Source organism: Equus asinus, chromosome 16 (assembly GCF_041296235.1).
Source record: "Equus asinus isolate D_3611 breed Donkey chromosome 16, EquAss-T2T_v2, whole genome shotgun sequence".
NCBI classification, from domain to species: domain Eukaryota; kingdom Metazoa; phylum Chordata; class Mammalia; order Perissodactyla; family Equidae; genus Equus; species Equus asinus.
The window spans coordinates 14,340,995-14,355,835 of record NC_091805.1 but is presented as its reverse complement, the minus strand read 5'-3'; the positions used below and the strand labels follow the sequence as shown (position 1 = coordinate 14,355,835).

The 14,841-nt window shown below is 39.7% G+C and overlaps 1 protein-coding gene across 2 annotated transcripts in view; it reads right to left on the bottom strand.

Moving 5' to 3' along the window:
• AK5 (adenylate kinase 5) overlaps positions 1-14,841 on the bottom strand; it is a 224,843-nt gene that overhangs the window by 196,557 nt on the left and 13,445 nt on the right. For both annotated transcript variants that reach the window (XM_014849624.3, XM_070486633.1), the window contains exons 4-5: positions 12,937-13,106; positions 12,723-12,836 (exon numbers count right to left, since the gene is read on the bottom strand). In XM_014849624.3, coding sequence (XP_014705110.3) covers positions 12,723-12,836; positions 12,937-13,106 — 284 coding nt within the window. The remainder of the gene's footprint in view (positions 1-12,722; positions 12,837-12,936; positions 13,107-14,841) is intronic.

Sequence of the window (14,841 nt, the reverse complement as noted above, 5' to 3'; positions counted from 1 at the left end):
TCTTCTGTTTAGCCTATTTGAGTGTGCCATGTCTTTCCTGTTGGAATCTGACTGACACAGCAATCCGATGAATTAATAGTTAACAATTTAAGGTACTTAGTGATAAGTGCCATGCAAATGTTACAGGGAGTAACATATTTTGCTGAACAAGCTGAGAATAGAAAGAAATCTCCAAAGCTTGGGATCCTAAGGGAAGGTATCCTGGAGAAGGTGAGATTTGAGAAGCAGTATAAAATGACTACCAAGGACAGACAAATAGTGCGTGAGCAAGGACAAAACGTGTTCAAGGCATGGTGGTGAGACAAGCCAAGTCTGACTCGGATCAGATTGCAGAGGGCAGGGATTCCACAGAAACACAAGAACCTTATGACATTAATACTGAGAACACGTCTGATGTGAAATTCCTCACATTCTAAGGGATTTCTCTCCCACTCAAGAAAGGAGGAAGACTAGTGAAGACGACAGTATTAACTGCGGATGTGCTCTGATTTCAGTATTTCGGTATTATTAGCAACAGCCGCTTGCTCCATAACTATGGCAACATGCTATGGCTGAGAACCTTCGCTGTGTGCTATTAAACACTAAATTAAAATTTGCACTTCAATGTGCTTAAGAATCAGCTTTGTTAAAGGTTGTTAACTTGGTAATGTGCAGATTCTTCACCCACCAGAAAAGTCGAATTCAGTAATTCTGTGAAGGCACTTAAATAACTCACATTTTTTAACAAGGCATGTACTTGCTTCTGATACAAAACAGATAGGCAGAAACATGTTTGTAGACAATAATTGGCATTAAAGGCTTTTGACCAGAAGAATGAATTAATGACAGTGGTCTTTTAGAAAGATTAATCAAGACACAAGATAGACTGGATGTAGAGAGAATAAGGACAAGAATGGTAGAGAAGGGAAGACTCTAAAAATCCAAATAGATGGGAGTGAGCACCTGGCATGAAAGGATTAGGAAGAAAGGAAACGAAGGGAGCCAAGTGAAGAATCAGCAGGTATTTATTTATTGAGTATTATGGTGTGAGAGTTTAAAACATGTTGACAAGTTTTTTGGACACTCCCCCTACAAAAAACAGTGGATTCTAATTCGCTGTCTGAGTATGAGCCTGCCTGAGTGACTCATTTCTAACCAACAGAAAGTGGTAGCAGTGCCATAGGACTTTTGAAGCTAGAAGAGAAGAGATGACAGGGCTTCCTTCTGGCTCTCTTGGGTTACACGTCTTTGGAGCCCTGACCTGCTGTGAAGTCCAGCCACCCTGAGACCTCCATGGGGTGAGTTAAGAAGAGATGCCCGAGGAACTCCGGCTGTTCCGCCCCCAGCGGGTTGACTCATCCCAAATGAAGCATCAGACACGTGAGTAAAGAAGCCTAACTCCAACCACCATTTAAATACAACATCACCAGAGATCTGGAGTCAAAACCAACCAGGGGAGCAGTTGTTGATTTCCTGATCCATAGAAAGCACGTGAAATTATAAATATTATTGTTTTAAGCCACTAAGTTCTGGGTGGTTTGTTATGGAGCAACAGACCCTAACTTACACGGCAAAGTCAAAGACGACTCTGATTTTCTATCTGTACGAAATCTGGAAATTGTCTTTTAATTTTACATAGGGCAATTATAAAAATCTCTTTTAACTTTAATGATCTTTGGTAGTCACAGCACACTGCAATAAAAATAAATAATCATCTAGTAATATATTCTCAATTTCAAAACGTAATTATTAAACAATTATAACCACGCTTCTAAGTCATTATTTCAAGGGGAACACATCTACATTTTCTTTAATATTTTTCATGAAAGTATTAATGCTTAGAAAAAAATTTGTGTAATTGAAATTAAATCACTCCCCCTCAGGAGCAAATCCAATTTGTCCCCCTTAGGAATAGCAAATCAAATTATGAGTCTGTCAAATCAATTCACTACGCAAGTAGAATGACAGCCCTCCGAGGATTGATTTTCTTTTATCTGTAAGCTTTTTTTAAAGCTATATTTATCTAGTTGAGAATTTTTTATACATCCAATCTCACTCACTCTAACTCAGAACTTATCTCTATTTTTAGACTTCTTTTAAATGGCAAAGTTGAGGATAAAATACAGATCCTACAGTAAATCACACCTAGGAAAAGAAAAAAAAATTAAATAGTCATATATACTTTCTCCAGCAGGTCTCACACTCTTTATCCCACAATGCATGATAAATGGAATTCACAAGGGCTGGGGATGCTCAGGCCCACAACCCTCGGAAGCACAATTCCAGGAGTCCTTTATCTCTCACTCAAGAAGCCTGAAGGACTGCAATGAGTAAGAGTAGCATTCTTATAGAAATAACCTTGGCTCCATTACTTTATTTAAAATAAATATTCCCAAAGCACTGGTGAAAGCTAGGATGTCTTAGGGGGAGCTTTAAAGTCCCCTCCCCATTACCTCCCCCTCTTGACTACTCCACTACACCCCAAGTCAAAATGCTTAGTGCCTGTTACTAAACATCGGTACCTTCACCGTGGACATCACACCTCAGAAGACAGACCATGGCGAACTGCGGATTTAACTGAGTTTGAATTTGTGTTAAAGAAGCCATTACTTCAATTATTCCCCAAATGATCTCTGGGTGCTATGAATTAGACATATTTAACATCCTAGTCCAGGATTCCTTAAGTAGGATGTGTGCACCCCAGGAGGACGGCTCAAGATGATGAACTGGAGTGCAGGAAGAAATATTAGATCTTCTGTTTAAATTAATTTTTTAAATTTGATAAATAGGAGAAATTAAGCTTCACAAATATTTGCTTTATAGGTTGACAGTGTGGCCCCCACTATGTCAGACAGCCATATGCCACCTATGTAGGGTCTACATATCTTTGTGAGGTATTTTTTGGTGACTAAACAACAATTTAAATCAGCCACAGCTGAGACAAGGGGAGGACAAGTGGCACTGCAGGGTATGACTCCAATGCCTCGGGCCAGGCTGGTGACACAAAAGTGAGATACTCGCCGGGGTGGGAGTGGGGGGCTGCCGCGACTAACGAGCACCTCATTGTCTAATGACAGTAGCATTACTCAGACGTGGGAATGTGGACTGAGAGCTGCTAAAATGCCAAAATTTCAAGACAAGCCAGAAGTCTGCTTTTTAATATGAAATCTCCCAATTTTAGAATTTGGTATACATTTAAAAAAAATTGTCGGAAGCCCACAGTCAGCCTGAGGACTGCCAGTTTGTGACTTCGAGGTTAGAGGAAGCTAGTGGTGTAGAATATCTATATCCCCTCCCTTGGACTCCTAGCTCTGTCTTCTCTTGCTGGTGGCTTTAGGCAAGTTATTTAACTTGTCCAAGCTTAAGTTTCCTTACTTGCAAAGTGGAGTAACAATAGCTAATGTTGGGGAGTAAAGTGACAACACAATAAAAATCAATTATAAAATATGTACATTCAAATAAAAATTTCTAGAAACAGTATACTTTGCTTGCACCAAAAACAGAATCAAAAGTATGGGAACATCAGATCAGTTGAACACCAATTGGTATTCATAAATACAATAGAAAGTAAAAGTTTAGATCTTTGGGACATTTGGGTCACAGAAACACAAAATAGCTTTTGATTACACTTGGAAGAAAACCAACCAGTATTATCATCAAGGAAGTTCTGCACAGGCCCCAAACAAGGCAGCTGAGAGCACCAAACCACTCCCACACAGAAATCACGTAAACGTGGATGCACAAGCCTAGCCAGGAAAGGGAAGGAGGCAGCTCTGTGGGACCATCCTGAGGATGGAGACACTGGGAGGAAGATGGGGGGCATGTGTCAGGGGATGGGATCTAAATGCAAAAGCCAAAAGGAAAATACTGAAAATTTATCATATTAATCTTCATACTGAGAACACTGCTACTAATCTATGGGCTTCCAAGTGCTTCTGCCTCACAGTGTGACTGTCCCAGGACTCCAGCTGAGAGATCCCTGGAGAGGTCCCAGGCATTTTTAGCAGTAGAAAAATTTCTTCCAACAGAGTCTTATCTGGAACCTCTGAACATAAAATAAAAGCAGAGTTGCTCTGGGCTGCCTTAACAGGTCAAGGTGGCCTCTAAGGACTCCATCAGTCAATTTGAAAAACAGCCCCAGAAGGAATGTGAAGGCCCTTTTGCCTTCAAAGCCTCTGACAAAAAGCAGAGGAGAGCTGGTGAGGACCCTTCCACTGAACGAATCTATGGAGCATTTACCGTCAACAAGTCCAACAGTCATCACCACTTCCTTTTGCTGAGCGGTTTACTACGAGCCACAGGCTGAGCTAAGAACTATAGGTACTTGGTCTTATTTAATCTTCATAATGATTCTGTGAGGTATCATTCTCCTCATTCTCCAAAGGAAAACACTGAGGCCTCAAGAGGGGCAGCAAATTAGCCAAAAGCAAATGGTAAATGAGAGCCAAAACCCAGCGTACTCCATTGACATTATAATCAACTCCACTGATTTATATGAGGGTGTGAGAAATTGAACTCAGGATTGCTTTATTTATTTATTTATTTATTTATTTATTTATTTATCTGGGTGAAGATTGGCTCAGAGCTAACATCTGTTGCTAATCTTCCTCTTCTTTTTTCCTCCCCAAAGCCGCAGTATATAGCTGTATATCCTAGCTGGAAGGCCTTCTAGTTCTTCTATGTCAGATGCCACCACAGCATGGCTTGATGAGCATCGTGTAGGTCCGTAGCCAGGCTCTGAAACAGCAAACCCCAGGCCGCCCAAGTGGAGCACGCTAACTTAACAACTATGCCACTGGGCCGGCCCCCAAGACCGCTTTTTAAGCAGTCACTTGAATCCTTCCTTTCCTAGATATCCATGACACTAATACTTGTTTCCCACTTCAGATCAACAAACATTTAATAGAACTCAATATAGCCAAGGGCAGGTGTGGGGGTTTGAGGGGGCTGGTGGTGAGAAGGGAAGAAGAATGGATGAAGTTTACAGCATGAATGAGACAGCTCTGCCCTAAGAAGAGCTGAATAGAAGCCTGTCTGTCAGGAGAGACAGACTGACGGACAGACATACTCACAAACAATAATTCTACAAAGATCAATTAAGCACTAAGAAGAATTGGTTAGAAAAAAAGTGGCTCATTCATAATAGTAGGAAGAATGCCATCAAAAAATGTAACAGACTTTTCTATGGAAAACTATAAAGTTTTATTTACTGAAGAACATAAAACAAGACCTAAGTAAATGAAGTGATAAAGCAATGCTCATGGATAAGACGTCAGTTCTCTGGAAATCAATCTATGCACAATATAATCTATATTGAAATTCAAATACAAATCTCAACAGTTTTTTGTGGGTTTGACCAACTGATCCTGAAATTCATAAAGAAGGGTAAATGTATGGACACAGCCAATTTAGAAAAGAAGAAGTGGAGGGGATTGTCCTTCAACCATCAGGATATAATTTAGAGCTCTTTGACTGAAACCACGATATCAGTGTAGAAGTATATAAAAAGACAAAAGAAGTGAGTAGAGAAACCAAATAGCAGACCCATGGCTATACAGGAATAAGTCACTTCAGTGGGGAAAAGATGTACCAGTCAACAAGTGACCTTTGGACCACTGGATATGTTTTCCATTTCCATTTAAAACTTATAATAAAATTCTATCTCTACCGCACACTATACACAACAATTAATGCAGATAGAATAAACACCTGAACCCTCAAAACAAAACTGAGAATAACTACAAAAATATAGAATATTTTTATGAGACTATAGGAAACACTTTCTTAAGATCTAAATGCAAAAGCCAAAAGGAAAATACTGATAAATTTATCACAATTAAAATGAAAACTTTTGTAACTTTTGTAAGACAAAAGATAGGACACGATTTTATAGGAATCCTGTTTCTTAAACATGAATGAGAAAAATATAAATGGAAGAAAATATTAAGATATACAGCAAAGGATATCTAGAACGTCCAAATGAAAATAAAAACTTAAACAATCTATCAGAAAAAAAGGGGCCAAGGTTATGTTTTGGCAGTTCTCAAAAGAAGAGAGAGAAATGGCCATTGAAGACATTTTAAAAATGTTTCAGTTCACTAGTGATTAGGAGAATGCAAATTAAAACAGCAATACAAAAACCATTTCTAATCCACCAGATAGCCTAAAATAAAAAGATTTAAAATTAAGCATTAGTGGGGCCAGCCCTGTGGCAAAGTGGTTAAGTTCATGCACTGAGCTTCAGTGGCCTGGGGTTCGGGCTGGTTTGGATCCTGAGTGCGGACCTACCCACAGCTCATCAAGCCTTTCTGTGGCGGCGCCCCACATAGAAGAACTAGAATGACTTACAACTAGGATATACAACTAGGTACTGGTGATTTGGGGAGAAAAAAAGAAAGAGGAAGATTGGCAACAGATGTTAGCTAAGGGCCAGTCTTCCTCACCAAAAAAGCATACCTTAAAAAAATAAATTAAATAAATAAATAAAATTAGCTATTGCTGAGTTGTGGTGAAATAGGAACGAAGTAATCCTAAATTTATAAGATCACTTTTTAATATCATATTAACAAAATCTAAAACATAGATTTAAAACTACACACACACACAAAATCTTCCCTTAACCCTAGAAAATCCATTTGTAGAAATATTCCTGAGAGAGCTTTTTGACATACGCAAAGTGAGAGGCGTACAAAGATGTTGGTCACAGTGTTGTTGGTAACACCAGAAATTTTAAAGCAGTCTGAAAATCCACCAATGAAATATGATATATTTATAGAATGCAACATTATGAAGCAGTTGTAAGACTGAGCTAGGTCTGTAGGTATCAACACAGATAGAGCTCAGAAACAGAAAGTACAGTGAAAAAAGCAAGTCAGGGGATGATATAAACAACACTGAGGAAATAGCAGGAGCAGGTCGCTGTGAGAAGCAGCAAGTAGCCCAGCATGTAGCATGCATATGCAGATCCATAATATTGGAAAATGAGCTGGGGCCAAGAAGTTGAACACATTGTTATCTATTTATTTATTTTTATGTATAGATTTGGTGTAAGCTTCCCTCCTCCATTTCAATAATAGCTCTATAGGGTTCTTATTGGTTTCAGCTTTACTGTTTGGTTAATAAGTCCTCAGCATAGAAATCTAGGTTTTCTCCCCACCCCCATCCCATGATATATGAAATTCTACAACCTTTGAAAAACACCTTGCTTGGATTGTGACTGTGGACTCTGGGCTATCTAGCAAAATCTTGGCTATGAAGTATGTTTGGTTGGTGGCGAAGAGATCTTAGACTTCCCACTCTTGCCCATCTTGATTCCTTTCCCCTCACTAATCTGATATCTCTTTCAACAATCAGGCCAAAGGTGAGAAGAAATTTTCAGACAGGAAGGAACTGCTATCAAATGCAAGGAGGAGAACCAAGGCTATCCTCTGGGGATGAGGAAATTCTCCATCGCCTCCCCTCCCCTTGAAATGGCAGATCTGAGAGCTGGGAGAGCTCAGCTCTGGGGCTGGGAAGGAAAGATGGAGCTGTGCACAGCACGTTGCTGGTGACAGAAACTGCTGGTTGTCTCTCAAAATCTGTTTTCCCTTCTTCTATAATAACAGCTCTGTGGCCAGGCCCAAGCCTGTTGTGTTAAATGACCTCAGAGTAACAACCATCAAAATGAGAAAACAAAGAAATAAAGCAGCTTAATTTTGTGAAAATTAAGCCAAAACCTCATTAAATTGAAGTTGGGAGGCCAAAAGGCAGAGCTCTTATGTTCTACAAGGATTGCAGCGGCCAACACAAAGAAAGACTTCCTCTTCTTGATCAGCAAGAAGCTCAGCCAATGAGAGACTCACAACTCAGCCAATGAGAAGCCACTACCCTAGAACTCTTTGTTTACAATAGCCCTCCCAACTTACTCTTCCCCTCTATAGAGACTTTCTCCTGTCTTTGCTGTGGAGGACTCACATGTGGCTGGCCGTAGCTGCAGACCCTGAATTGCAATTCTTTGCTGATCCCAAATAAATTTTTTTTTTGCTGGAGAAATAACTGGCTATTTGTTTAAGGTCAACAATAACTATATCCAAAAAAGAACTTTGGGTGTAGTTACAGGCACGTGGAACTAACTGGAAGCAAAAAGAGCAGAAGCCTACCAAATTTTTGAGGAAATGGTTCTATCAAAGCAACCATAAGCCTAGCCAGAAAAAACGTGTTTTGTTCAGACTTAAAATAGTTCCCAAGGGGGGCATAATCTTCAGAACATCACTTTGATGCGGCCATGCAGGATAATGAACAACAAGAAGAACTTCTCAGAGGCCCAGGGGCCTCAGAAGAGAACAGACAAAGAGTTATGCCAAGACAGAGAACCATGAGTTGCCAATGGGCTAACCCAGGAAATACTCCACTGCCAGGGCAAAGGCCCTTTGCGGTCCTTGCTTTACAGGATTTGGTATTTGGTACATTTCAGTGACTACTCTATATTGCCGAGCTGCTCTTTTCTGAATAGGAGCCTTTATTTCACTTGGGGTCTTGCTCCTCTACTGTTTATTGGTGGCAAGGAGAGAAGACAACTTGTTTAGTTTGTAGGTGGCTGAGATGAGGAGTCAAATCTGGACTTCATGAAGAGAATTGTACATCAAATAGAGATTCTTGACTCTTGAGCTAGATGTTGGGACTCTGGGTTGTTTTCGTTGGGGAGCGAGTGAGTACATTCTATGTGTGAGAAGAAGGGAGCATAGAGATATTTGAATGGCCGGAGGGGAAAACTGGTAGAAGCTGCTAGCTAGTTCCCCCATCCTTCCATACTAATAGAACTGTAGCCAGGAAACTGGCTGCCAGCTGGACTATATTTCCCAGCCTGCCTAGCAATTACAACATGACAAAATTCTCAACAATGCCATGTGAGCAGAAATGATGGATACGGATACCACTTCCAGATCTGGGACTCCAGACCTTCACTTTCTCTTTCCTTTATATGCCAGCTGGAACCCCTATGTGATGGCAACTCTGCTTCGACCATACAGATGATGGCAGTGTCCGGGTGGATGGCAGAACAGTAACTTTGAAGGAACTGTAATCCCTAAATAACCTCAAGGAGAAAAGCTGCCCAATCAATTTGGACTGTTTACCCTGAGGCTATCCCCTAGGAGGAAAAATACACTTCTCTGTCCTATAAGCCACTTAGTGTTAGGTCTTTTTGTTACACTGGTATTACCATCACTAGTGTATGGCCAATATCAGAAATCTCTCTCTTCTTACACGCTGGATGTGAGGCAGTCTTGGGGAAAATTTCCACATGTGTGTGTGTTTGTGCTCACATGTACACTCAAAAAAGCTGATGAAAGAGTGACCTTGAGGAGTTGTGGTATGAATAAAATATATATTTAGTTTCTGTCCCTGGTTCCTGGCACAAAGCTTCTAAAACCCTTTGAATTTCCTGAGTGATAGAAGCATCTTTTGTTATTGCTAATGAACACCCTCTGATTACACCTGAGTCTAAGCTAATGAGGTGACTCAGGTGGGGCCCCTAGATAGCATCAGGATCGGGCTGGCTGCCAGAAAAACCAATCACGAGATTAGAAGGTGGGAACTCTCAGCCCCACTTCCCCAGGGAGCGGGAGGGTGTTGGAGATTGGATTATAAAAACTCTCCAACAACAATGTTTGGGGAACTTTCGGGTTGGTGAACACATTGAAGTGCTGGAGGGTGGTGTACCCAGAGAGGGCATGGAAGTTCCAAAACCCCAACCCCACACTTTGTCCTATACCTCTCTTCCATTTGGCTGCTCATGAGTTGTATCATTTATAATAAACAGGTTTTGCGAGTCATTGCAGTGAATTATCAAGCCTGAGGAGGGTGTTGTGGAAACCCCTGAATGAATAGCTGGTCAGGGCGGAAGTGCAGGTGGCCCCTAGGACTTGCAAATGGTGTCTGAAGTGGGGGGTAGTCTTTGTGAGACTGAGCCCTTAACCTGTGGGGTCTGTGCTAACTCTGGATAGTTAATGTCAGAGGTGAATTCAATTGTTGGACACCTAGTTGGTGTCAGAGGATTGGAGAATTTGTGTGGAAAATTCCCACATACTTGTTCAGACATGTGACCAAAAATGTGACCGTTTTTACAAGAAAAAAAGACACCACAGGATCTGAAGCCTAGACAAGGTGTCGAGTAATCACGGCTGATCCTAACACTTTGCTTTACATAAACACTTCTGCTTTCTCTCTGCACTCTCTCAACTCCTGCAGGTCGGCAATGGCGGCATCGACCTCAGGCATCACTGTACTGTCCGGAGTGGCCAAGGACCTCCAGGCTGCTACAATGCCAACCTAAGAAGATGTCAAATTGAACTTTTCCAGGCTCAGAAGTGTGGTTGAGAACAGCAAATGCAAATAACTGCACATTCCACAGAGGGACACCAGACCATCCTATAGAACCTGCTAACAGGTGTCCCCAAGCCAGTATGATAACCCCTGGCCCATCACCCGTGTCCAGGCTATATAAGAGAAAGTGGAGATTGATCACATAGCAAGAGAGAGTTGCTGGAAACTCGTGCATTTCCTGTTCGTTCCTCCCTACCTGTCCCACTGCAAGCCACATGAGGAAGAATTTCAGGATTCTGAGACATCACTTTAGTTTTCTGAGCCCAAACCAGGCCCAAGCTGAAGACAGCAGGGATATGTTAAATTAAACAAGACATTGAAGTTTTGATTTAGATTGAACTGGGCTTTTTCCCTCAGCTTTATTGAGCTATAACTGTAGACTGGGTTTTTTAACACCTGAAAATGAGACTGTTCATGTTTTTAAAGTGACCAGAGAAGCTATGGGATCTTCCTGAGTTATTATCCAGGGGAGAAGAGAGAAAATTGACATGGCGTGTTTGAAAGGCAATAGAGAGAAAGAATCAAGTAGCTTTTTCTGCTAGTACCCACCAAGTGCATTTCGTTCCATATGTAAGGTGGACCAGGTTTGGAAGGCCTGCCTGCCTAGCTATCACGCTTCCATCAATAGCCAAGGATCACATTGGACGGCTGCCATTGCACCCATTTCCAACAGCAAAATCATGTGGCAGCAATAGCAACAACAAAAAACTGATTGTCCTAGTTTTTCTCTCTTCAAGGCCAGGGCAATCAGAACCAAGCCCTTAAAGTGAGTAAGCACTGGAGGTTCTGGACCTATTGCTGGAGGGGGAAACCTGAGGAGGAGAGAGAGACAGTCCAGCCCAACAGGTGTCCCCAAACAGTTAATCTCAAAGAGAGGCTTCGTGAAGCTATCTTCTGGCCTTGAACTGCCTAACTGCAGACTTTTTTTTTTTTTTAAAGATTGGCACCTGAGCTAACAACTGTTGCCAATCTTTTTTTTTTTGCTTTTTATCCCCAACCTCCCCTCCCCACCAGTACATAGTTGCATATTTTATTTGTGGGTCCTTCTAGTTGTGGCATGTGGGATGCCGCCTCAGTGTGGCCTGACAAGTGGTGCCATGTCTGCGCCCAGGATCTGAACCAGCAAAACCCCGGGCCGCCGAAGTGGAGCGCGCGAACTTAACCACCTGGCCACGGGGCCGACCCGTCCAGACGTCTTTTTATACGAGACACAAACTTACATCTCATTTGACTTAATCCTCTCTGACATAATATTTGTAATATGTTTTAAGGTTTCTTTAAATAAGTAAGAAAAAGATAAACAAAACTGGGCAAAAGAGAATAGGCAATTCACACAGGGAAGAAATACAAATGTCTGAAAATATACCTAACCTCAACAGCAACGTAAGAAACATAACTTTAAAAAATGAAGTACTGTTTCTTACTTATCAGGTTGGCAAAAATTTTAAATATGAATTAAACCTGGTTAGAAAAGGTGCAGAGAAGGAAACGCTCTCATGCAGCATAGACGGGACTATAACTTGGAGGAGTCTTTTTGGGGAAGAGCTCGGCAATAACTACGGAAATTTTAAACGCGTTTGCATATGAGCTTGCATACATGTGTGTGCACGGGTGTGTGTGTTAAGTGTGTAAGGTACAGAAAAAGGCCCGGAAGGATGTATAACAAACTTAACAGTCTTTCTATTTCTCAGGAGAAGAGGGGCGTTGGAATGGAAGGACAGTACTAACGGACTTTCACTTTTTATACCAGGACTTAAAATTGGTATGATGATATATTATTTTTGTAATGAAAAATTTTAGGCGAAAAATCAGTCACACTAGCTTTTCAAAGATTCAATAGATATAAAATATTTTAATTGATTTATTTCCCTTTGAAATAGACGTGTTGGGTGTTCAGCAGAAATGGTCTACTCAAATTTGAGTAAATTTTGGCAACCTGAACCCCACCTTTTTATAGGTAGGTAGTTTAGTATTTCGCAACCCAATGAAGAGGGCTTCCTTAATTGATAACAATGTAAGTACACGGTGATGTTATTTTATATCTGTGGGCAGTACCGAATAAGGCTTGTTTTAGGTAATTAAACAAAAACACAATCTTAGGGAAAGTATTTTGAAATAAAGGTTAGAGAGATTTACATTTTTAGTAAAAAAATAATGAATTCTATTATTAGTTTTTATCTTTTCTTTTTGGCAGAGACTGTCTTTAATTTTTAAGCATGTGTGCCAAGGAAATGACCTTCTGCCAACCCATACTGATGTACTTGCCCATTTTCAGACCAGAATTCATTCAAAATAAGAGCAAGTCTTCCAAGAAATCTTTTTTTAATCTCAAAGTTTTCAGCAAAAAGTAGGTCATTTAAAATATAAGGAGACATTCTTACTTGGTCCTCAAAAGATAGAGCCTGGGCAACATCTCTTGGAAATCCATCAATAACAATGCCCTCTTCATCAGGTATTTGCATCAGTTTCTGTTTTATCTCTGTAATGGTTGTTTCCTGTTATAAAGAAAAAGGAAGAAAGACCACAGTTAAATTTGGTACACTCACAACTGGTATAAAAATCTTTTTAGAATAGAAGCAAATGATCCAGCAGTACCTGTGGGGCCAATTCTCCAGTTGTAATTATTTTGGCTATAAGACTCCATTTCCTGTTGCTGCTGGCGCTGTGGATCTTCTTTCTTAATAATTCTCCCACCGAAATGTATTGGAATCCATAACGTTCTGCGATTTTCAAACTTTGAGTGCCCTTTCCACTTCCTGGACCACCTATTATTTAAAACAGGCAAAATTGTGACTCCCTTTTATACAACGACTATCTTCAGGTTGAGATGCAGAACCTAGACAACCAGCACCGGGCAGATAACTGCTCCATGTGTTGTCATACTCAATGTTACCTCTGAATGCAGAGCAAGTGCAGGCTTAGCCAAGAATTGTCGTGATCAACCGCATTAGATAAGAGACATTTTTAACCTCTACCCATTTTAGTACATAACTAATTAAAAAAAAATTTGAACAATGCAGTTGAATGAAACCTTTACTATTTTTCTGTGTAAACTACAACAATTTTTTCCTCTGTAACCAAAGAAAAATCTATGGGGTACAAAAGACAGTGATTGAAATACCAAAAATGTGTTCCATGTCAACAAAGAGTTAATGTGCAATTTGGTAAGATGTAACAATTATTTTTAAACTGAAGGCACATCAATATTGACATCGCTTATTTAAATTTTTTTTCTGAACTCTCTCTGAACATGTATGTCCTTGTGTTATCTCCTTTAAATTAAAATGAAGTGTTATGCAGGGGCTGGCCCCGTGGCCGAATGGTTAAGTTCAAGCGCTCCGCAACAGGCGGCCCAGTGTTTCGTTGGTTCAAATCCTGGGTGCAGACATGGCACTGCTCATGAAACCACGCTGAGGCAGCGTCCCACATGCCACAACTAGAAGGACCCACAACGAAGAATATACAACTATGTACTGGGGGGCTTTGGGGAGAAAAAGGGAAAACATAAAATTAAAAAAAAAAAAAAGAAGTGTTATGCAAACATATGCAGAATGCATGGAATAGGTCCTTAAGGTAGAACAATTTCATAGAATTCATAATTTTGATTTTGTGATATATTAGTATGAAATAATCAACATTTTGCAACCTAACTCAATACTAATCATTGGTAATTGCCATTTATTTTTTAAAGGCATAAGTACTAAAATAATTATAAAATACATGCCTCAGATTTTATTTCCAAATCATATTAGATTATTTTAGTTAATTTATATTTCTAAACAATCAGGATTAATTAGAATCTAGAATCTGAACAAATTTCAAGATAAAGCACACAGCAATCAGCTGAGTCTATAGTTATTTGTTGGCAATTATCAAAATGAAATATTTTCAAGTATTTGAGCATAAATTATTGAGTGCAGGCAAAATATTTTTATAATTATAATTTATTAAGCAATATCAAAAATAAAAATTCAATAGGAAAGTGAGTTGATGCTCTCCCTGTTAATTCAATATATCAAATTTTGGTGGGGTTGAAGTCATTTTATATATAATTATTTAGTAAATATTTTTTATTCTTTTTGCAAGTAATATATGTAAAAAAGAAAGACAGCTATTTTGTTTTGTAAGTGGAGTTCTGAGTGAGTAGACTTGGTTAGGCAAGGCTTATTTTCTCTTTAAAAATTTTAATCGGCAGAATTCTAAGATAAACTAATATAATAAGAACCATTTCTTAACCCCAATCCCAAATAATGCACCTAATGATATCTGACTTTCACTTTTTTTTCCCTTCATTAAACTTAGGATAGGAATTTGTTTACATTTTTGACCATTCTCTTTCTAAGAAACTCTAAATTCTATTCTATTAGTCTTAACATTATGAACTACTACTAGATTAAATCTATTGCTTTGCAAATCAAAAGTAAGTTGTGGTTCTAAATAGTTGCTTTTGGTCTATTAACCTCTGGGCAAATCATGTATCAGCTTGGAGAATAAAAAATT